Genomic DNA, 24502 nt, shown 5'->3' on the forward strand with positions numbered 1-24502 from the left:
ACCTGAAGGTTCTTGGTTGGAGCCCACCCAGGTCACAGAAGAAAGGCCTGGTGATCTGTTTCAGTAAAGCTTACAACCAAGAAAGCCCTGTGGAGCAGTTTTACTCTGTAGCACATGGGGTCGCCATAAGTCAGAATCCACTGTCTGCAGTGGACTTGGTTTTTTGTTTTATCCATGTTAAGATTCATAGTTTCAATTCAATATATAATTTAAGACTTTCCTTTGAAAACATATCTAAAAAATAGAAAAATACCTGATGAGAAGATTTACTTGATAGGAAAATCGAAAAGGGAAGAAAAATGAACACATTCTTGACAATTTCACAGGTGATGTAAAACTCAAACCAAACCCATTGCGGTGGAGTCTATTCTGACTTGTAGCTACCATAGAGGACAGAGTAGAACTGCCCCATAGGGTTTACCGGAGGCTGTAAATCTTTACAGGAGCCAACTGTCACATCTTTCTCCCATGGAGCAACTGGTGGATTTAACTGCCCACCTTTTGGTTAGCGGCGGAGCGCTTAATCACTGCGCCCCCCAGGCCTCCTTCCAAACCAACACGTTGTGGTGAAGTAGATTCCAACTCATAGAGACCCCATTGGACAGAGGTACCCTTTAGGACAGAGTAGAACTGCCCTATAAGATTTCCAAGGAGCGGCTGGTGGATTTGAGCTCCTGACCTTTGGTTAGCAGCGACCTCTTAACAACTGCGCCACCAGGGCTTCCAGGGCTCCTTTAAAAAAAAACAAACCTTTGCCCTCTTGTTGATTCCGGTTCATAGCGACCCTATACGACAGGGTAGAGCTGCCTCATAGGTTTCCAAGGAGAGCCTGGTGCACTCCAACTGCTGACCTTTTTGGTTAGCAGACGTAGCTCTTAACCACTACCCCACCAGGGTTTCCCAGGGCTCCTTAGAAGTGACAGAATCCTATGCTATTTCAAGTGGCTTCTGATCTCCCATACTCAAAAACCGAACCGAACTCACTGCCATCGAGTCGATTACCGACAGGGGTGACAGAATCCTATGATATTTCAAGCGGCTTCTGATCTCCCATACTCAAAGACCGAACCGAACTCACTGCCATCGAGTCGATTACCGACTCATAGCGACCCTATAGGACAGAGCAGAACTGCCCCATAGAGTTTCCAAGGAGCGCCTGGTGGATTGGAACTGCCCATCTTTTGGTTAGCAGCCGTAGCTCTTAACCACTGTGCCACCAGGGTTTCCTGATCTCCCATAAAGGGTTTGAAAACTGTGTGCAATGTTGCACAAACTAATTTTAACAGCAGAATTAATGTTAACATTCTACGGGTCTAGTTTTAATTGTATGCTTTGTGTAACATAATGACAAATAAAAAAAAAAACAAAACTCAGTGCCGTCGAGTCGATTCCGACTCATGGCGACCCTATAGGACAGAGTAGAACTGCCCCATAGAGTTTCCAAGAAGCGCCTGGCGGATTCGAACTGCTGACCCTTTGGTTAGCACCTGTAGCACTTAACCACTAAGACACCAGGGTTTCCAATATAATGATAGAATGGTTTATTTGGTAAAGTTGAACCCATTGATTAAACTGACTCCAACGAATACTGGTCATTATTTTGGTGGGGATATTTAAAGTATTTATAGTCGCTGGTTTCTTGTAGTTGTTTCTCATTATTTTCCTGATTTTACAATTCTCCTAAGGTTCGGAAAACAAACCTTTACCCTCTTTTTGGAGAAATGGCATGATGGAGAGGAGACCTGTGGGGTATAAACGCAAATGCAGACATTTAGAAGTCGACGGCTTTAAGTTTTATTTCCTCGCTAGGTTTTTGTCGTTTCATAAATCAAAATTTGTGATTTAAGCTTTTCGTTAAAATCCCCACGATAGTTCGCTTTTTGCCCCTCTGAATATGCGCCCCCTACCCATTCTTATTACCATTCTATTAACTCGTTTTTTTTTTTTTTTTTGCCTACAGTTTGAGGGTCACAGATCACCCACGCCCCGCCTGCGCCGGACAGCGGGATGGAGCCAGCGAAGTCCCATCACCCGGTGCGCAGACACGGAGGGTAGAAGTGCGCTCCCGGAAGTACCGAGGGTAACCACCACCCAGGGGCAATCCACGGGAGGAGGGGCATTTGTGTACGGGTGTGGGGAGGGGGTGGGCGGTGGAGAGGGGAGGGCGCCCTCTCTGCGCTCGGGAGCTAAGGCCCTACTCTGCCCCGCCCCGCCCCCAAGCTTCTGGAATGCGCGCGACCCGACAGCTGCGAATTTTGGCAGCTGACCCCAGCCAGCTTCAGGCCACCCATGGGGGATCCAAGGCCTCTCCCAAGATATCCCTAAAGGGCGTTCCCTTTGTTCATGCATTCAGTAAATATTTGTTCAATTTCATTCCTCAATCTTCAGAATACTAATCCCGGCCTAGCTTTGCAGCCTCTTAATACAGGTGCACTGTGCCTGCCTTGGAGTCCTTCGGTGGTGCAAACCATTAACACGCTGGGCTGCGATCGGGAAGGTTGGCAGTTCGAGTCCACCCAAAGGTGCCTAGGAAGAAAGGCCTGGTGATATGCTTCCAAAAAAATCAACCACTGAAAACCCTATGGAGTACAATTCTACTCTGACACCCATGGGGGCTTCTCCGTGGTAACAAGTTTTAACTGGTCTCTACCTTGTTAATGACTCGATGAAGCTAGGAAAGACTCTTACCCTCCGCTGTTGAGCAAATACCGCATGCGAATTACCAAATTCCGAGTCCCCAGCGGCTGGGATTATCACGCCACCTCTCTTCCCTTCACTCCGCACTGCCACCCAAGAAAGTGTTAATGGCAAATAGTTGACCACGGCCACGCTCTGTTCCTGCCTCGGTGCCAGCCTTACGCTAAGTTCCTCCACACCGCAAGGCGCCCCCTTCTCCCCAAGCCAGGAGGCGTTTCAAGTCGCAGCCGGGGCCTCCAGAGCCAAGGCCGGAAGAAGTCTGAGAGCCCGGGGCTCAAACACCTCCAGGCGGGAGGTGAGGGAGGAATCCTCCGCGCGAGGCTGCCCAAGGGGTCTCAACCTGGCTTTCCCATCCCGCCGGAAAGCTTGGTTCCCCGGACCCCGCAGCGGAACTACAATTCCCAGTACCGCAGCCGCCCGGACTCCCGGAAGTCGAAGTGAGGAGCGGAGGAAGCTGCTGAGACCCCGCCAACAGGCCAGGGATTAATTTTGCAAGAAAAAGGGGGCGGGAAGGGCTGTGGGGCACCTGTCAATTCGTCACCATGAACGTGGTTTTTGCTGTGAAGCAGTACATTTCCAAAATGATAGAGGACAGTGGACCCGGTATGAAAGTACTTCTCATGGATAAAGAGACGGTGAGTTTGCTTTTCCTTCAGTGTTTATGAAGCAACTGCCCCTCCTTTCCAGTAGCTGGCTGCTTTCCACTGTAGGATTTAGTATTTAATTAAAGATTTTAAAATGAGAGTCAGTTCTGTATGGGAACTGAAAAGTTGCCTAAAGCGTTCCCAGTGGGTTTTAAGATTTCTGGTATCCGGAACAATTGATTGGAATTAGAAATCCTTTTCTAAGTGTCTCTATCAGAAATAATTAATGTGTGAGACAGAGCACTTGGAAGACTTTGGGGATGGCGCTCTTATTTTCAGCCAACGTTGTGTTTTTAAAGTAAAGCTGAGATGACAGGTTATTATTTTTTGGTCACAGGCTTTAAAAAAACAAAACAACTCTTTAAGGTGATGCAAATTATGAATTGTCTGTGTTCAGAGAGAGCATGTTTTTCATTCTGGTACATTGCCTACATGCTTTGAAATGCTCAGTAAAATGGTGAGCTAAGTATTAATGAAAATGCACACAAAGTCTTTGGTGTTGCTTTTTGTTTTTATTATTCTGGACTAACATGATCTTAGTTCTTTTTCTTTACAGACTGGAATAGTGAGTATGGTATACACACAATCAGAGATTCTTCAGAAGGAAGTGTACCTCTTTGAACGCATTGACTCTCAAAATCGAGAGATTATGAAACACCTGAAGGCCATTTGTTTTCTTCGACCTACGAAGGTACTGCATAAACTGAACTGCCATCTACCCAGGCAAATGCAGAAAGAACACCCTGGTTTGAAATACTAAGTAGGCAAAATAAATTTTGTTATCATCATTCATGGCATCATAACTATCCTGATTTGTCAGAGTTATAACCTTGATTCTTCTCCTTCCACTTCTCTGTTCGCCCCTCACAGCCAATTCTTCCTTCAAGATGTCTTTTAGGTTCTTGGCTATTTCTAAGCCAGAACAGAGACTCACATCACTTTATTCCTGGATTAACATGGATACCTATCACATCATATACCATTGCCGTTTAATCTTATATACAGCTATCAGTGTCTTGAATCTTTACCATTTTCTTCACCTCTATACTCAGGAACCTATAGTGGCTCAATTTTATTTCTATGACTAAATCTATATTTAGTAGCCCAACACTCAGAGCCCTCTTTTAGCTGATTTGGTCTGCTTTTAATGTACCCAGTCTTCCTATGGCCCGACCCTGCTTCTCCTCTACAGCCAACCAGGGCTTTTAACCATCCCTCTACATCCTCACTCCTCTCCCCTGTTTGTTCTCTTCCCCTAATCTAAAGGTTCTTTAGCCTTCTGTCAGTCTTTGTCCATCACCTTCTGAATCTATCTTGAGCCTCTTCTTTAACAACCCTTTCCTAGTACAGTATTATTTTGATACTCTCTTGCCTCTCATATCCATGTTCTTCAACTCCAATGCACTCTTTTACCATGTTTACGGGTTATGTGCTTTCCAAAATACGAATCAAATCATGTCACACCCATTTGAAATCCTTCAATGACTTCTCATTGTTTTAGGATAAAGACAAAATTCCTTAATTGTACCCTGCTATTTTTAGAATCCATTTGACGGCAGTGGGTTTGGTTTTGGTTTATTTGCAAATACTTCACAAATGTTGCAGTTGGTCAGAGTCTTGGATTTGATAAATTGAAAGTGAAAGTGGATATACCCGTTGCCGTTGAGTCAATTCTGACTCATAGAAACCCCATAGGGCTTCCAAGGCTGTAATCTTTATGGAAGCAGACTGCCACATCTTTCTCCCACAGAGCAGCTGGTGGGTTTGAACCACCGACCTTTCAGTTAGTAGCGGAGCGCTTAGCCACGTCACCACCAGGGCTCCTTAAAGTAAATATAATTAACTATTTCTCTTGAATGTTTGTCTTTAAAAGACTAGAGAGACATTTTGGTATTTTATATGAGAATTTTGATCAGATGAACTTAGGAACAAGCAACTTGAGAGAAATTTGCAGAAGTACTGTCAATTTTGTGCTGTACTTTGACATCAGTTTCCTTTGTATTTTTGTCTTAATTTGGCCAAGATGATGCATCTGCTTAATATTTAATGTGTTTATGTATGTTCCCGTTGCTGTCAAGTCGATTCTGACTCATAGTGACCCTATAGGACAGAATAGAAGCGCTCCATAGGGTTTCCAAGGAGCGACTGGTGGATTCGAACTTTCGGCCTTTTGATTAGCAACCAGGTTCTTAACCACTGCACCATTTTTGATCATTATATTTTATGTATCTCTTTTTTGTCCACAACCCTCACTGTCTCCGAACAGACGGACATTTAATGTAGACCTCATCACACAGTGGACTCTCGGTAGACACATAAATAAATCAACAGATGATATTTATTACTTTTTCACTTAAGTAACTCTCTTCATATTTTATTTGTTCTTTCCCAGGAGAATGTAGATTATCTGATTCAGGAGCTCCGAAGACCCAAATATAGTATATATTTTATTTGTAAGTATGTTATTTCACCTACTTAAACATCCTAGTTAGTGTGCTCCATTGAGTACATCATATCATCAATAAGTTAATTGAATCCATCTCTATGAAAGTCTGTTTTTTATGTCTTTTCAAAGTATTGAAAGTCTTGTGATTAGCATTCTATTCCAGAGAGCTAACCGTGATTTCTATTCATCACCGGTCACTTAGGCAAAAACATTTTTTAAGTTCTATTTTGTTTTTTAATATGTTTTGCAAGTGTCAAGTTCTAAGTAGCCACGTTTCACATTGCACATGTGCAACAACAAAACAAATATATGTATATTTCTCTTTTACACTTTTATGAATTGAGATATAAAAACCCAAAAACCAAACCCGTTACCATTGAGTCAATTCCGACTCATAGTGACCCTATAGGACAAAGTAGAAAATTGCCCCGTAGAGTTTCCGAGGAGCACCTGATGGATTTGAACTGCTGAATTTTTGGTTAGCTCTTAACCCCTATGCCACCAGGGTTTCCAAATTGAGGTATAGGTACTGATTTATTAATTTGGGAGGAGGGTATACTTAAGTTTGTTGGAAAAGCAGAGATATATGTTACATACCAGATGAAAACCTTCTCTTTGCTACTTTATGTGTTACTTGAAAGTACAAGCCATCAGGGCATGACTCTTACGTGCACAACTGTTTTTTTTTTTTTTGGAAGGGGGTTGAAATAAACCAAGTTTGTGGGTACTATATAATTTGTATGGATTTTAAAAATATGTATGTAATGTATCTGCTTTGGAAGTTGCATCTGTTCTCCTCTAGATGTCATTGTTGATCTTTATAGGATTCAAAAAACCAAACTCATTGCCATCTAGTTGATTCCAACTCACAGCTGTTATTAACTGAAAGGTGGGTGGTTCGAACCCACCAGCCCCTCAGCAGAAGAAAGATGGGTCAGTTAGCTTTTTTTAAAGATTAAAAACACCAAACCCAACCTATTGCCCTCTAGTTGATTCCAACTCATAGTGACCCTATGGGACTGAGTAGAACTGCCCCACAGGGTTTCCGAGGCTGTAAATCTTTGTGGAAACAGACTGCTTTGGAACTGCCAATCTTTCAGATAGTAGCTGAGTGCTTTAACCACTGCACCATCAGAAGCTGTAAAGATTACAGCCTCGGAAACCCCATGGGGCAGTTCTACTCTGTCCTATAGGGTCACTATGAGAAGATAGGATTAGTGCAGTGTAGTCTATTTGGTGACATTTCCAAAACCAGGGACAAAACTTAACACTCAGTATGTAGGAAGTTTGAGAAGTTTTAAAGCTTATTTGGAGGCTTTGGAATTTTAGAGTTTTGATACCTAGACTTTAGTCTAAGACTTTCTTCAGCACATGCCACTATTTAATAAGATAGAAAAAAGTAACATTTGTGTAAGTCTCTTTCTCTACACACACACACGCACGCGTGCACGTGCACATGTATATAAATATGGTATATATTAAAGTAGTTAGCACTAAAGCCCACTAAAGATAATCTGTTGAAATTCTTGTGTAGAACAATCAGTTTCAGGATTTTATTTGAAATAAACTAAAATTAACTTGTATATAGTATTTTTATCCGTTACAAACTTCCAGTACAATCTGTATTAGTACTAAACTAACACATCTCATTTTTTATCATTTTTGTATGTTTTTATGTCTACTTAATCACTTCCATAATTGGCCTTTCCCCTCCTTTATTTAAAAAAAAGAAGAAGAAAAAAAAAAAACCTTTTGATTATAGAAGTTTTCAAATATATATAAAAGTAGAATAGTATATAATAAATCTCCATGTACCCATCATCCAGTTTCAACAATTATCAAGCCATGGCCAGTCTTGTTTTAGCTATCCTGCCACCTACTCCCCCACCAAAATCATTTTGAAGTAAATCTAAGACATCATATAATTTGACCCATAAATTTTTCAGCATGCATCTCTGAAAGATAAGGACTCATCTAAAAAAGAAAAACAAAATGCCATTATTACATTTAAATAAAAATGAAAAATAATTCCTTGCTGTTCTCAAATATTCGTTCAGTGTTCAAATTTCCAGTTCCCATATGTCTTTTCTTTAAGTTTGTTTGAATCAGAATCAAAATAAGGTCCCCATATTGTTATTGGTTGATCTGTTGTTCACGTCTCTTTAATCTTTTATAGGTTCTCTCTCTTTCTCTTTTCCTTGCAATTTATTTATTTATTGAAGAAACTGAATTGTATGTAAAGTTTGCCACAGCCTGGATTTTGCTGAGTGCATCCCCAAGAGGCAGTTTAACATGTTCCTGGAAATTCAGCATGTTCCTCTGTCCTCTAGTTGCTGTAAATTGGTAGTTAGATAACCAAAAACCAAACCTGGTGCCAAGTCAATTCCAACTCCTAGCAACCCTATAGGACAGTAGAACTGCCCCGTAGGGCTTCCAAGGCTATACATTTTTTAGAAGCAGATTGCCACATCTTTCTCCCAAAAGTTCAAACTGCTGAACTTTTGATTGGAAACTGAGCACTCAGCAACTGTGCCACCAGGGCCCTTGGTGGTAGTTGGATTGTTAGGTGCTATTGAGTCAGTCCTGACTCAGAGTGACCCTATGTACAACAAAACGAAACACTGCCCGTTCCTGCGCCATCCTCACAGTCGTTGCTGTGTTGAACCCATTGTTGTAGCCACTGTGTCAATCCATCTCATTGAGGACCTGCCTCTCCTTTGCTGACCATCTACTTTACCAAGTATGATGTCCTTGTGCAGGGACTAGTCCCTCCTGATAACATGTCCAAAGTACATGAGATGAAATCTTGCCATTCTCACGTGTAAGGAGCAATTCTGGCTGTACTTCTTCCAACACAGATTTGTTCATTCTTCTAGCAGTCCATGGTATATTCAGTATTCTTTGCAAATACCATAATTCAAAGGCATCAATTCTTCAGCCTTCTTATTCATTGTCCAGCTTTCGCATGCATATGAGGTGATTGAAAATATCATGGCTTTGGTGAGGCAACCTTAGTCCTCAAAGTGACTTCTTTGATTTGGTAGTTGGATAGAGATGCTTAATGAAATTCAGATTTGATTTCTTTTTGGCAAGAATACTTCATAGGTGATGTATATTTCTGCTAATTTTTTCTTGTTGTATTATTAGCAGCTGTTGATGCTCAATGCTTATATCCATTAATTCATTAAAACCCAAATTAATTCATTAGGGGTTGGAAAAAAAGTGGTGTTATTCGAATTCTACTATTATTTGACCTCTTTGTTCTAGCTGGAATAGCCTATAAAAAGAAATTTCCCCTCATCTACTATTTTGTTACCCAGTGGTATAGTTTGTATACAAAAGACAGGATAAAACCTTACTTTTTTCCATTTATTTACTACTATAAATACAATGAAAACCCTGGTAGTGTAGTGGCTAAGTCTTACGGCTGCTAACCAAAAGGTCGACAGTTCAAGTCCACCAAGTGCTCCTTTGAAACTATGGGGCAGTTCTACTCTGTTCTATAGGGTCGCTGTGAGTTGGAATCGACTCAATGGCAGTGGGTTTGGTTTGGATCAATATAATAGCTTGGTTCCCTATCATCCTCCAATGGTGATTTTTTTTTTTTTTGTATTACAACGAATTTATGGATTTAAACATATTTGTGCTGCTCATTCCAATGTGAAGATTTTCAGTTTTACATATGCCATAATCTGTACTGTACTAAACTTCACTTATTTATTAGGCGTAAAATTTCAGGCCCATTTATGTCTAACTGCAGCAGAGATGCTCTCCTTTGAGTCAACCGCAACTCACTTGTCTGTTTCAGATTTCAGTAATGTCATCAGCAAGAGTGATGTGAAGTCATTGGCTGAAGCTGATGAACAGGAAGTTGTGGCTGAGGTTCAGGTAAACATACTGGTTCTCTAACACATCTCTTGTATTGGGCCTTTTTTAAAAATTCGATCTAAAAATAAGGAAGGTGCTGTCTCAAAAGAAGGGAGCTTCCTGAGCAGACAAAATAAATATGCATTGCACCAGACTATATCAACTTAGATGGCAATGGGTTTGGATACTCATATTTAGAAAGTTTGGAAGAAGTATCAAAATGAATGGAAACAGAATTAAAGGGATCAGTGAGAATACAGAATAAGGAGATTGGGTTGATGGATTCATAGGAAGGGTTTCACAGGATTGGGGACAGAATCAGATAGGCCATATGCTAGGTTTATGAGCCACAGTATAAGAATATTCATCAGCAGGACTGTGTCTGATTGGGAGAGAATAGGAAGTAAAGGTTGTGAGTGAGGCGTCTTAAAGTTCTGTTTGTGATTATCTTGCTTTGGGAGTTAATAAGCAGACTTGTCGGTAGGTTAAAACTTGGAAACTCCTAAGCAGTTACTCTGCACATTATATAATACCTCACATTAGGCCATGCCATGTTTCCTTTTCCTTCTTAAGCACATAAAAAACAAACCCAGTGCCATCGAGTCGTTCTTAAATACGTTTGTGATATGTCCACTTAAGTGAAGAATATTGTCTTCAGGGACAACAAATAAACAAATTTTGGATTTTTCACAAGAATGTGCTACGTTATAAATGAATAAAAATAATGGCCTATTTTAAATCATATTCTCCCCTGAACAGCAAAGTTCTTTTTTATCTGAGTGTAACATTGTATATTCTTTTTTTTAATTTTTATTATGCTTTAAGTGAAAGTTTACAAATCAAGTCAATCTCTCACACAAAAACTTATATACACCTTGCTACATACTCCCAATTGCTCTCCCCCTAATGAGACAGCCCGCTCCCTCCCTCTGTCTTCTCTTTTCATGTCCATTTCACCAACTTCTAACCCCCTCTACCCTCTCACTCCTCTCCAGGGAGGAGATGCCAGCATAGTCTCAAGTGTCCACCTGATCCAAGAAGCTCACTCCTCACCAGCATCCCTCTCCAACCCGTTGTCCAGTCTAATCCCTGTCTGAAGAGTTGGCTTTGGGAATGGTTTCTGTCCTGGGCCAACAGAAGGTCTGGGGGCCATGACCACCAGGGTCCTTCTAGTCTCAGTCAGACCATTAAGCCTGGTCTTTTTATGAGAATTTGGGGTCTGCATCCCACTGCTCTCCTCTCCCTCAGGGGTTCTCTGTTATGTTCCCTGTCAGGGCAGTCCTCGGTTGTAGCCAGGCACCATCTAGCTCTTCTGGTCTCAGGCTGACGTAGTCTCTGGTTTATGTGGCCCTTTCTGTCTCTTGGGCTCGTAATTACCTTGTGTCCTTGGTGTTCTTCATTCTCCTTTGATCCAGGTGGGTTGAGACCAATTGATGCATCTTAGATGGCCGCTTGCTAGCGTTTAAGACCCCAGACGCCTCTCTCCAAGGTGGGACGCAGAATGTTTTCTTAATAGATTTTATTATACCAATTGGCTTAGATGTCCCCTGAAACCATGGTCCCCAAACTCCTGTCCCTGCTACTCTGGCCTTCGAAGCATTCAGTTTATTCAGGAAACTTCTTTGCTTTTCATTTAATCCAGTTGTGCTGACCTCCCCTGTATTGTGTGTTGTCTTTCCCATCACCTAAAGTAGTTCTTATCTATTATCTAGTGAATACCCCGCTCCTACCTTCCCTCCCTCCCCCCTCTTATAACCGTCAAAGAATATTTTCTTCTCTGTTTAAACTGTTTCTCCTGTTCTTATAATAGTGGTCTTTTTTTATACAATATTTGTCCTTTTGCAACTGACTAATTTCACTCAGCGTTATACCTTCCAGATTCCTCCATGTTATGAAATGTTTCACAGATTCATCACTGTTCTTTATCGATACGTAGTATTCCATTGTGTGAATATACCATTATTTATCCATTCACCCATTGATGGGCACCTTGGTTGCTTCCATCTTTTTGCTATTGGAAACAGTGCGGCAGTGAACATGGGTGTGCATATATCTGTTCGTGTAAAGGCTCTTATTTCTCTAGGATATATTCCAAGGAGTGGGATTGCTGGATCGTATGGTAGTTCTATTTCTAGCTTTAAAGGAAGCGCCAAAGTGGTTGTACCATTTGACATTCCCACCAGCAGTGTATAAGTGTTCCAATCTCTCCACAGCCTCTCCAACATTTATTGTTTTGTGTTTTTTGGATTAATGCCAGCCCTGTTGGAGTGAGATGGAATCTCATTGTAGTTTTGATTTGCATTTCTAATGACCATGAGCATTTCCTCATGTATGTGTTAGCTACCTGAATGTCTTCTTTAGTGAAGTGGCTGTTTGTATCTTTTGCCCATTTTTTAATTGGGTTATTTGTCTTTTTTGTAGTTGAGTTTTTGTAGTATCATGTAGATTTTAGAGATCAGGCGCTGATCGGAAATGTTATAGCTAAAAACTTTTTCCCAGTCTGTAGGTAATCTTTTTACTCTTTTGGTGAAGTCTTTGGATGAGCATAGGTGTTTGATTTTTAGGAGCTCCCAGTTATCCAGTTTTTCTTCTGCATTGTTAGTAATAACACTGTATATTTTATAGCACTATTTTATTTTTACTAATTGACAAGTGTGTATAGATGTCTCTGGAAATAAAACGTGTATGTCTTTACAACTTTTTTTTTTTTTTGAAAGATTGTTACTGTTTTATAATCATTTTATTGATTACCTCACGTTGACTCTTGTTAATTGAGCAGTTTTTGTATCTCTGTTGCACCTGAATTTCATCGAGTTTGATGTTTTGGGATTATATCACATATGAAAACATTACTGCATGGTAAAACGAGAGTTTATGGAATGATTAATCCTGATGTTCTTTATTTGCAGGAATTCTATGGTGATTACATTGCTGTGAATCCACATTTGTTCTCCCTTAATATTTTGGGCTGCTGCCAGGTATGGAAGGAAAAGAAATAAAGTTAGTTCATCAGGTGGGAGTTAATTCAACAAGTAATTGGACTTGTGAAAGAAAATTCAAATATTTTCTCTGGATATATGTTTTTAATAAAAAGGGTCGAAATTGGGATCCAGCGCAGCTATCCAGAACAACCCAAGGACTGACAGCTCTCCTTTTATCTCTGAAGAAGTGTCCCATGATTCGTTACCAGCTTTCGTCAGAGGCAGCAAAGAGACTCGCTGAATGTGTTAAGGTATGGCATTGCCTGCCCCTGGCTCCAGAACATGAAGGCCATTCACTTCCCTATGGAAGAGAAGGCTACCTTTTATTTCAGAAACAAAAAATATATATATTTTATGTAGAACCAAGGAGATGATGTATTAGGCTACTGGCAAAGAGGTAGGTGTGTTGTAATCCAAAACCAAAAGCAATAAATTAAAGCTAAGATTCTTAAGTTCTAACTCAGGAAACATCCACAAACTAACCTTTTTTGGTCCAGTTAAACCACTTGTAAAACAGGGTTTCAAATCCTAATCTCTCTTAACTTTTGAAGCTTTTTATTCCTTTTATGGAAGGCTTGTGCAGGTGCAAGGAACTACTGTTAGATATGGTTTTTGTGTGTAATTTCCTATTTTTATCATCTTTATCTGCAAGTAATTGGTTGACCAAACCGTCTTTGTCTCTCATCCACAGCAAGTGATAACTAAAGAATATGAACTTTTTGAATTCCGGCGAACTGAGGTTCCTCCATTGCTGCTTATTTTAGATCGCTGTGATGATGCCATCACCCCATTGCTAAACCAGGTGCAAAATAACCCTTTCTTACTAAAATAGAAAGACCATTTTAAGTAGTGTCCATCAAAAAGCAGAAATGGAAATCGACAGCATGATCCGTTTTTTTGCCTCCTTATTTTTAGTTGTTCTTGTTTTTGCCTTGTGTTTCCTGATGTTTTGGTTTTACCATTCTTCCAGTCACAGTTATCTTTGACTCTTCTACCTCATCCTTCCTGTCCCTTTTGGCCACTACTCCCCACCCCTAATAAAGGCAACTTCTAAGTTCTGTAGATTCTCCTTTTCCTATGTTTCTTTCTGTCTGCTCTTTCCCATTCTTAATGCCATTACCTTGGTGGTAATTACCTGATCTTATGCAGGAATGCTGAAATCATCATCTAGTTGATTCCCCACTTTTAATTTCTTCTCACTCTAATATATTCTACGGACATATTGTTGTTAAATTACTTAAAGCATAGCTCTAATCCTGTTATTCCCCTGGCTTAAAAATCTCTATTGATTTCCATTTGCCTACTGCATTGAGTGTAAACTCAAATTGGCATCCAAGAGCCTTCGCAATAAGGCTCAACCCTCGTATAAAACTGGACAGGTCACTGCTGCCCAAATATGCCCCATGGCTTCCTGCCATGGTGTTTTTATTCATGTTGTAACCTTTGTTTAAACTGTAAAATTGTTAGACTAGCTTTTCTTCCCATCTCTACCTATCAAAACACTTTCTTAAAACCACTCAAAAGCCATTTAATTTCTCGATAACCTATATTCTTTCCATCAGACGTGTTCTTTGTTTCTAAAATCACTATATAACTTGCATCTCTCTATGTCTCATGCTTCCTTGTTATATCTTTGGCTGTTTTCACCCTTCCTCAGTTATATATTCCTTCAAGATAGACTGTATCTTACCACTGTTTTTTCTCCTTCAAGTACCAGAACAGTGCCTTGCACATAATAGGTGCTTTGTTAATAGTGAATATGAATTTTTTTTTAAAGTAGAGTCTATATTTTAGTTTCTTCCCAGCTTATAATAATGTTAATGCCAAAAGAAATCTGTGGCTGTGGAATGAAACTTCTCTATGGTATAGGATAGCCTTATATTCCTAAAACTCAAAGTTACATATGTTTGCTAAAGAAACTTGAAAATAAAAAAAGTGGAAAGAAAAATAATAGCTTGTAATTCTGTTTTCCAAAGAAAACCAGTTGTTCATTTAACAGATTTCACTGAAAACCTATTATATGCCAGATAGTGTACTGAGTTCTAGAAATAAAAGGGTGAAAGATACAGTCTCTGCCCTCAAAGAGTTCATGGTCCAATGGGAACAGAAGTAGACAGATAATTGTAATTATATAATAAGTGCTGTGGTAGAAGGCATGCACATCATGCCGTCTGTGGGAGCATGAAACATTTTGTTGTACTTATTTTAAATGCCCTAAGGGAACTTGCTTTTTTTCTATGGTACATGTTTTAGGAATAAAGCAACTTCTTTTATAATCTCTTAAATTAATTCTTGATAAATCTAGAGTGCTTAAACCAAGCTATACGAATATAAATTCTTCTAGCATACCAAGATTTAGAAAGTACATTCCTGGCGAATACTTAACTTTTGTCTAATGGGCTTGTGACTAAATTGATTTATTCCCCATAAATGGTGAGAAGGCAAGATTTGGAGTTTCTCTTTTCCAGTTTTGCTGAATAAGTTCATTCTTCCTAAGACTGGAAACCAGTCTTCTCCACAATTCATATTAAGTAAAAATATAAAATAAAATGGATGCAGAGGAAAGCTTCTGAATATGCCAGTATTTTGATCAACTCACAAGGTTTTTTTTCTGATAATATTAGTGTTCCCAAGATAAATATAGCACCACTCAGATCGGCAAGAACACACTTCTCATGCTGCAGAAAACCACAGAAGCGTACAGGAAATGGTACAGCTTGTAACTGCAGTACCAATATAGCCCTATCTGTGAAGCCAAAAATATACTCTTAATTCACAGGCAAAGATTGGAGCTAATGATAGATCTAATTTGTTTTCTTTCTATCAAGAAAATTAATCTTGTTACCTTTCTTCCAAAAGTGTAAAAGTATTTTGACTTTTGAGTGTTTAACTAATTAAAATGGCAATCTTAATGCTTATTATAGCACAAAATAGTAATATAATTTGAACTAAATAGAGAAGCTCTATGTAAAGAAGGCTGATTACCAAGAATGTTATTAAATTTTATTTGTTTTCGTGAACATTGACTATTTCCATGTTTTGTCAGTTACCAGCTTTTTTTTTTTTTTTTTGTCATAATTCTTTATTTAGTGGACATATCAGGCCATGGTCCATGAACTATTAGGGATAAACAACAATCGGATTGATCTTTCCAGAGTTCCAGGGATCAGTAAAGACTTGAGAGAAGTGGTCCTGTCTGCTGAAAATGATGAATTCTATGCCAATGTAGGTGTTTTGGTATTTTTTTTATATCGTAATTGTGTTTATGTAAGAAGGCCAATATTGGCTTCTTAGAATGGGAGTAGGAAAACCTGGTGGCGTAGGGGCTAAGAGCTACAGCTGCTAACCAAGAGGTCGGCAGTTCGAATCCGCCAAATGCTCCTTGGAAACTCTATGGGGCAGTTCTACTCTGTTCTGTAGGGTCGCTATGAGTCAGAATCGACTCGATGGCAGTGGGTATTGGTATTGGTATAGAATGGGAGTTTCTGGGAGTCTGAAGTAGATAAGACTGTATCCCAAGGAAAGGCAGAAGACTTGGATTCTAACCCTTTACAAAATTTTTTTTTCATAGAAAAAACCCAATTTAATTACTTCCCTTTCTATCTAGTAGCCCTTTGTGTGAATAGTAATGGTATTCATCATCAGTGTCCTGGCCTGTGTCCAAAAATGGTAATTATAATGGGATTCTTGTCTTTCACTTCTAACTGTATACAAGATTCTTTTTCACTTCTTGTTTTAAGTTGTATGAAAGTCAGACTAGTTGATAGAACTGTTTTTCTAACTTCCTTTTTCACAGAATATGTACCTGAACTTCGCTGAGATTGGTAGCAATATAAAGAATCTCATGGAAGACTTTCAGAAGAAGAAACCAAAAGAACAGCAAAAACTAGAATCAATTGCAGACATGAAGGTAAATCGAACATGTACATGTATGGCTAACATGCAAGACTTTGGAAACATTCATGGAAGCAACATTTCTGGAATCTTCTAGGTCTGATTTTTTACCTTGATTCATTATATTTGGTTCGAGACTTACTTTCTGTGGTGTCTCTCTTTAGTAAACAATATAGTGAAAACTTCATAATAAGCCATGTGCTTCTTTCCATTCTTCAGCTATACTTGGACTTTTAAAAACTCAGTCTGCTGACATATACCAGTTCTTCTCTTTTTAAGCATAACAAAATGTCATGTGATTGAAAGTTGTAGGTTCCTTAGTCTGTGTGGAAAATAATCCCTGCTTTTTTTTTTATTTTAATATGTATCTATTCTCAGTCAAGAAATAAAAGAACCTCCTATTGATGTTTTCCCCATGGCAGGCATTTGTTGAGAATTATCCACAGTTTAAGAAGATGTCTGGGACTGTATCAAAGCATGTGACAGTGGTTGGAGAGCTGTCTCGGTTGGTCAGTGAACGGAATCTGCTGGAGGTTTCGGAGGTTGAGCAAGAACTAGCCTGTCAAAATGACCATTCTAGTGCTCTCCAGGTATCTTATTCAGTCCCATTTGATGAGTACTTTTTTAGTACCTTTTTATGTGTAAGGCACTGTGCCAGGCAGAGCAAGAGATACAAAGGCAAGTAATCCTTCTTCACCAACATGGAGTTTACAGTGTAACAAGAAGTTGAGACAAGAACACAAATTATTACCATTTAAGATAGACCTTTGTAAGAGCCACAGGAAAAGTACAACATGCAATGGGAATTCCAGAGGGTTCAATGAGTTAATTGAGTATTTATGAAAGTACCCTAGTCTACCAGAAAGAGTACTAGACTAGAATTAGAAAATCTGGATTATAGTGTTTGGTTTGCCACTCACTGGCTTTGTGATCCAGAGCTGTTGACTTAATCTCTGAGCCAGTTCGCTCATATGTAAAATAGGCATAATAATACTTACCTCACCAGGTTGAGATTTTAAAAGTTATAATGTATATGAAAATGTATTATCTAAGGTTTTGTTTTATTACTGAACATCTGCTTTTCTTTCTACAAATACGTGAATGCCTGCTACATGTACATACTGATATGAGGGTCTAGGGATACTGTACAAGTTTCCTAGGGCTCCCTTAACAAATTACCACAGACCAGGTGGCTTAAAACAACAGAAATGTATTCTCTCACGGTCCTAGAGGCTAGAATTCCGAAATCAAGATATCAGCCAGCCATACTTCCTCTGAGGGCTCTAGGGGAAGAATTCTTCCTTGCCTCTTCTTAGCTTCTGGTGATTGTCGGCAGTCCTTGACACATCCCTCCCTTCTGCCTCTGTTGTCATGTGGCCTTATTATAAGGACACCAGTCATTGCATTTAGGACCCACACTCAACAGGTATGACCTCATCTTAACTAATTACATCTGCAAGACTTCATTTCCAAATAAGGTCACATTCTGAGGTTCTGAGTGGACACGAATATTTGGGGACACTATTCAGCCCAGAAGAAGCCCTGTGGCACAGTGGTTTAAGCACTTGACTGCTAACCGGAAGGCCAGTGGTTCGAACCCACCAGCCGTTCCTCAGAAGAAAGGCAATCTGCTTCTGTAAAGATTACGGCTTTGGAAACCCCATAAGGCAGTTCTACTCTGTCCTGTAGGGTCACTGTGAGTTGAAATCGACTCTGTGGCAATGGGTTTGGTTTTTTTGGTGGATATTCAACCCAGTACAGGTACAAAGATGAATAAGATACAATCCTTTCTCTTAAAGAGCACACACTGTAGTAGGGAAGAAAGAAATTTAAACCATGAATCAAATACCATACAACAAGTTTGGAAATACAGAGGAAGGAGCAGCTGTTTTCCCTAAGGGCAAGCATGAAAGGCTTCTTAGAGAAGATGACATTACATTTGGATCTGGACAGATGAATAAGTAGGAGCGCATCAAGCAGAGAACGGGAGGAAACATTCCCAGCAGAGACAATGCCAGCATGGAGATGTGAAGAAAGAAAAAAAAAGCAAATGAAGGAAACAGCATAATTCAGTGTAGCTAATGCAGGGTACGAGATGAGAAGTGGTCTTAGATAACCCAAAAAAGATAAATTGGGGTCTGGTTATGGCCATTGAAAAGTGGTTGATCTTTAATCTTAAAATGATGGGGAGCTACCACAGGATTTAAAAGTGACATAATTAGACCCTGACCTCAGGAAATTTACAGTCTAGTTAAAGAGCCAGAACTAAAGCACAAGAAACAATTAGATGATGTTTCAAGGTAACATTTAATTAAGTCAAAAGTATGTTACTGATTATAAGATATGAGGTTATTAGGGACAGTTTTTTAGAGAAGATGCTATTAAGCTGGACCTTAAAGAATGAAAAGAATTTGGAGGAGGATTTCAGTCAAGGATAACAGCAAAAGCAAAGATGCAGAAGTATGCAGGAAATAATGAACAGTTTGACCTGTCGAGAGTGGGTGTGGAAGAGAATTAGGATATAAAATTGAATAGGTAAACATGAACCCGTTTATGGAGAGGCTTGTAAGAGGAATTTGTACTTGCTGAGATAGGCATAGAGATCTAGTGTAGGGTCTTGTGTGGAAAGTTGAGGTAATGAAAGTATTTTAAGAAATTTAATCTAGTAAAGATGCTTTAAGATGGACAAACTAAAGTCAGAGGCTAGTAGACTCAGTGACATTAGTAAAAATGTACAGTTGGGGAAAATCTGAGACAGTTCAAAGGTGAGAAAATATGAATTTAATGTGGATGTCAGGATACCAAGACAGTACAAATCAGATGATTCCAAAGTTCCTAGAAAATGGCAAAATGTGGTGTTACTGACAAATAAGTAATTTAGGAATTAAGTTCCTTTGGGAGAGCCATTTCTAAACCACTTATTATACGAAGCAGATTTCCTAGTTGATTACCTGTTGAGTTTGAGTCGACTCCTACTCATAGTGACCCCATAGGACAGGGTAGAACTGTCCTGTAGGGCTCCAGTGAGTGACTGGTGGATTCAAACTGCCAGCCTTTTGGTTAGCAGCCAAGAGCTTAACCACTGAGTCACCAGAGCTCTTTTCCTAATTAATAGAACCCAAAAAAGTTTTTTTTTTTTTAATGAGTCGGAATTGACTCAACGGCAGTGGTTTTGGTTTTTTTGGTTTTATGTTCTGAAGTTTTATCTCTTTGTTTCCTTCCTGCAATTGTACTTTATTTATAAAATAAAACCATCATGGTATAATGTAAATAACACAGGCTTTAGAGCCAGGCCTGGTGGTATAGTGGTGAAGTGTTCAGCTGCCTCATGGTAAGGTCGGCAGTTTGAACCCACTGGCTGCTTGGCAGGAGAAAGGTGTGGCAGTCTACGTCATAAAAATTTACGGCCTTGGAAACCGTATGGGGCAGTTCTGCTCTGTCTCACAGCATCGCTGTGAGTTGGAATTGACTCGATGGCAGTGGGTTTGGTTTTTGGTTTTATCCTGGCTTATATCCTGTCTCTACTTAACAGAATTTCTTTGGGAAAATTACTTACTTACTTTGTCCAAGCCTCAGTTTCCTATCTGTAAAATGGGAATAATGATTTCAAACTTTTCAATTGTTACAGGGATTCAGTGAGATATATAAAATGCTTCACATGTAATAGGTGCTTTGTAAATGTTGATCCTCTTTCTCTAAACTTTTTTTTTTTTTTTTTTTAATATGTGGTACAATCAAAAGCAAGAAATCTATCTGTGGGTGCTTTACCCATAAACCTGTTGCCATCAAGTTGATTCTGACTCAGAGACCCTAAAGGACAGAGTAGAACTGCCCCATAAGGTTTCCAAGGAGCACCTGGTGGATTTGAACTTTTGGTTAGTAGCCATAGCGCTTAATCACTATGTCACCAGGTTTTCTGTGGGTGTTCTAGTTATACCAAAGTCTTTTCCAAGATTTATAGTTGTTGGTTTTAATTTTTTTTTTAACATTTATGAAGGTTTCCTCTGAAAGCACTACCATTTTGAAAATCATGAAGATGCTATTTGCTTGCTATTTATGAGAAGTGCTTCTGTCATCACTATCTTAATTTTGTCCCTGTGTTCTTAAATCTTGACAAAGAATTCTCAGTTTTTTAGGCTAACTTTATTGTCATTTTTTTTAGTTGTAAAATCTATATATAACACAATATTTGCCAACTCCACATTTTTTACATGTGCAGTTCAGTGATAGCAATTACATTGATCATATTGTGCATCCATCACGATTATCCATTGCCAAGTTTTCTGTCACCATTAACAGATACTCAGCGCTTCCTAAACCATGATTTCCTCTTTCCCCCCTCCCTTTTGCTCTTGGTAAGCACTAATCAACTTTGGTCTCTATGCCTATTCTAGATATTTCATATAAGAAACCATAGATATTTGCCCTTTTTGTGATTGACTTAACTCAAGCATGATGTTTTCAGGGTTCATGTATGTTGTAGCATGTATCAGAACTTTGTTTCTCTTTGTGGTCAGGTAATATTCCACTGTATGTATATACCACGTTTTGTTTATGCATTCATCTGTCGATGGACATTTTGCTTGTTCCCACCTTTTGGCTATTTGTAAATAGTGCTGCACTGAGCATTGGTGTACATGTGTCTGTGTTGCTGCTTTCAAGTCTCTCGGGTATATACCTAGGAATGGAGTTGCTAGGTTATATGGTAGTTCTAGGTTCACTTTTTGAGGAACCACTAAACAGTTTTCCACAGCAGCTGTACCATTTTGCATTCCCACCAGCAATGGGTAAGGTTTCCAATTTTTCCATATCCGTGCCAACATTTGTTGTTTTCTGTTTTTCTTTGATCTTAGCCATCCTGGTGTGGGTGAAGTGGTATCTTATTGTGGTTTTGATTGCACCTCCTTAATGGCAAATGATGTGGAGCATCTTTTCATGTGCTTGTGCATTTGCATACACAAATGTGGCCATTTGTGTGTTTTCTTTTGTGAAGTTCTGTTCATATCTTTAGCCCATCTTTTGATTGGGTTGGTTGTTTTTTTTGTTATTAAGTTGTAGCAGTTCTTCATATATTCTGAATATTAAACCCTTATCCTGATACATGGTTCCAAAAATTTTCTTCCGTTACTTTGTTGTTAAAGTCCTTTATTGAACAGAAGTTTTTAATTTTGATGAAGTCCTGTTTATCTGTTTTCTCGTTTGTTGCTTGTGCTTCTGTAGTCATATCTAGGAATACTTTATTATTTCTTTATTTATGTTAAATTCTAATTCTTAAATAGATAATATAAATACGTGGTGAAAGGGATAGGTAGTAAAAACTGAGTCTATTACTAGTTTCACATGCATTCTTATTCTGTATACGTGCAAGCCTCTGTGTGTGTCTCTCTTTTTTTTTTTTTAATTTACGTGATACCATACTGTACACATCGTGCCGTGGTGGCACAGTGGTTAAGTGTTTGGCTGCTAACCAAAAGGTCGGCAGTTCGAATCCACCAGCCACTCCTTGGAAACCCTAAGGGGCAGTTCTGCTCTGTCCTGTAGGGTCCCTATGAGTCAATCAACTCGACAGCAACGTGTTTTATTTTTTTTTTAAATACTGTACACGTAGTTCTCAATTTTGTTGTTTTACTTAACCATGTATCCAAGAGACTGTTCCAAATCAGAGCCTAAAGACTCGTTCTTTTTAATCACTAAATAATATTCCTTTATAAAGATGTATCATAATTTACTTAACTTGGCTAACTTACTTCAGACAACATTACTAATAGTAGTTTATAGTTGTTTTGTGGGCCTAATAGAAGTGTTCCTATCAAAACTTTTTATTTATCTCAATATAATGAGATTTCTGCTTCTTAGTAAATAAAAAAAATTTTTTTTACCCTGTCCAGTAAGTAAATTTAAATTTCCTTATGTTTATCATTTTATTTTGCTCTTTAAACAATAGAAGTAAACTTTAGTTATTATCAGATTTTAGTATTTTTAGTTGTATCTACCATATGGAAAGCAGCTGGAAAAAGCTTCTGTAATTCTTTGCCTAATATCTTATTTTTGTTTGCTTTTTAAAAAATAGATACTTTAAAAATATGAACTCCACTGTGATCCAGTTTGTGTTTTAAAAAGCCATCTTTTAAAGGTTTTCTTACTCAGGGTATTGGAGTTTTACAGTGAACAGTTGATTTGGGCTCCCTATCATAAAGGATTTCTTTGGCAACATGATTTAAATGGTTTATAAAGGGAACTTTTGTTTAATAATGAGTGGATGCTGGGGTCCTGACCCCTCAATGGATTATAGCATTCCTTGGCTTGACCTTAGATGATAATACGTCATGAAGCAATGAATTGGGGTTTTTGAGTAGAGATGGAGTTTGCGTTATTGAATGGTAACTATCATGGTTAGGAAAAAAATGCTCATATAAAAATTAACCTATAAATTGCTGACACTTCTAACCAGTTACCCACAGGCTTACGCAAAAATGATTAAGAATTTCGCTAGAACCAAAGTGCAGTATACTACTATTGAAATATGTCCATATTCTCAGAAAAAGAAACTCACTTGATTAGTAAAGAAGATTTTTCACACCATGAAGAGAAACATCTTCAAATATGAGCAATTTATTTTGTTGAGTTTTTTTCTCCCATGTTGTCATATCACAGCTTTTCATTTGGAGTGAGGAACCTATCTGTTATATTGCTGACTCCTTCTGCTGACTCTGGGTAAGAGCTCTCAAATCATCCCGTTAACGACATATAGTAAAGACTTATAAATACTTGGTAGGAAAAATAGTTCTATTTGAAGCAGTGTAATGTAACTAAGAGCTTGGGGCTTTGATGGCTTGGTTTTGAAAATGATTCCTAGCCACTCTGTACCTCAGTAAAGTGTGGAATCGTATCAGTACTACCTCAGAGATCGTTGTGAGGGATCAGCAGCTGATACGGGCAAAGCACGTACTATGGTACCTGGTACTTGTAACATTCAACAGATGTTAGCTATCATCATTATCAGTATTATTATTTGATGGTACTTTCTGTTTTCTTTATGACACCCAGGACATGTTTTTTAGTCCACTGTCATCAGTGGACTTGGGTCTCTCCCTGGTTTCAGAAAGTTTTTTCTGCTTTTCATTGCAATCATAAGAAAATTGTTTGCCAAACATTTAGCAGACAATTTTACTTTGATCATTTACAGTAAAAATGATCCTTTCTTCTCTAAACCAACAGGTAGCCAGTGTTATCGAAATAGCATTGACCAGCAGAAGATGTGCTGCAAAGCTAAATTTTATGTTGACTAGTCATTAAGAAAAAGAATACTGACTCAGATGTAGTTTCCAGTCAGTGGAATTGGGTCCTGGCCACTTTTCTTATAATTTTGCTAGATAAGCTCTTTATCACCCCATAATACTATTCTCTCAAACTGTTAGATTAGATGCGATTTTATCCATACCAGCATGTTGGAAGCTTCTGCCAGCTCCGTCTTGCTGCCTAATCTGTTGGCTTATATTGCTATTTGTTGAGTGTGTGATAGTAGATAGCAAGGAAGGTGTCCTGTTCTTTAGGTTAAATTAAAGCAAAAAATAGACTTTTTAATTACTGACTTCATTTGTGATTATGTACAATAGCTTAAAATGTAGGTATGTCACTGTAAAAATCTTTTTCATGTGCTCCTCTATCATGGTTTTGGTAGGAAAAAAGAAAAGTAGTTAACCAGAAAAAATGGAACAGTCTCTAAATGTTAGGAAAGAATTGTTTTCTCATTGATATCTTGTGAGTGCATTTACCTCCAAAGACAGTATGTTTTTCTTTTCCTTTTCCTTGATTAGTCCTACACGGGTACTGGAGTTTGGTGGAAGCTTTTGAATCTTGTCTTCATAAGTGGGCAATAGTTTTCTCTTTTGCTCTAACTCAGTCATTGTTATTATGTGACAGTATATGCTTTTCTGTCAATAGCCACAAGGCTTATGGAAAATTTATTAAGA

The 24502-nt window shown here is 38.7% G+C and overlaps 1 protein-coding gene across 10 annotated transcripts in view; it reads left to right on the top strand.

Annotated features, from left to right (window-relative positions):
• The first annotated feature begins 2872 nt into the window (after window positions 1-2872).
• VPS45 (vacuolar protein sorting 45 homolog) overlaps window positions 2873-24502 on the top strand; it is a 93774-nt gene continuing 72144 nt past the window's right edge. For 9 of the 10 annotated variants that reach the window (XR_002785593.2, XR_002785596.2, XR_010321531.1 and 6 more), the window contains exons 1-10: window positions 2873-3332; window positions 3898-4032; window positions 5734-5794; window positions 9596-9675; window positions 12564-12632; window positions 12749-12886; window positions 13327-13437; window positions 15726-15860; window positions 16432-16545; window positions 16952-17119. Coding sequence is in view for 4 of the 10 variants with exons in the window: in XM_003409504.4 (XP_003409552.1) it covers window positions 3240-3332; window positions 3898-4032; window positions 5734-5794; window positions 9596-9675; window positions 12564-12632; window positions 12749-12886; window positions 13327-13437; window positions 15726-15860; window positions 16432-16545; window positions 16952-17119 (1104 nt within the window). In the remaining 6 variants the exon portion in view is untranslated. The remainder of the gene's footprint in view (window positions 3333-3897; window positions 4033-5733; window positions 5795-9595; window positions 9676-12563; window positions 12633-12748; window positions 12887-13326; window positions 13438-15725; window positions 15861-16431; window positions 16546-16951; window positions 17120-24502) is intronic. The other variant, XR_002785597.2, reaches the window with a different exon arrangement.

This window comes from Loxodonta africana, chromosome 3, assembly GCF_030014295.1.
Source record: "Loxodonta africana isolate mLoxAfr1 chromosome 3, mLoxAfr1.hap2, whole genome shotgun sequence".
Lineage (NCBI taxonomy): Eukaryota > Metazoa > Chordata > Mammalia > Proboscidea > Elephantidae > Loxodonta > Loxodonta africana.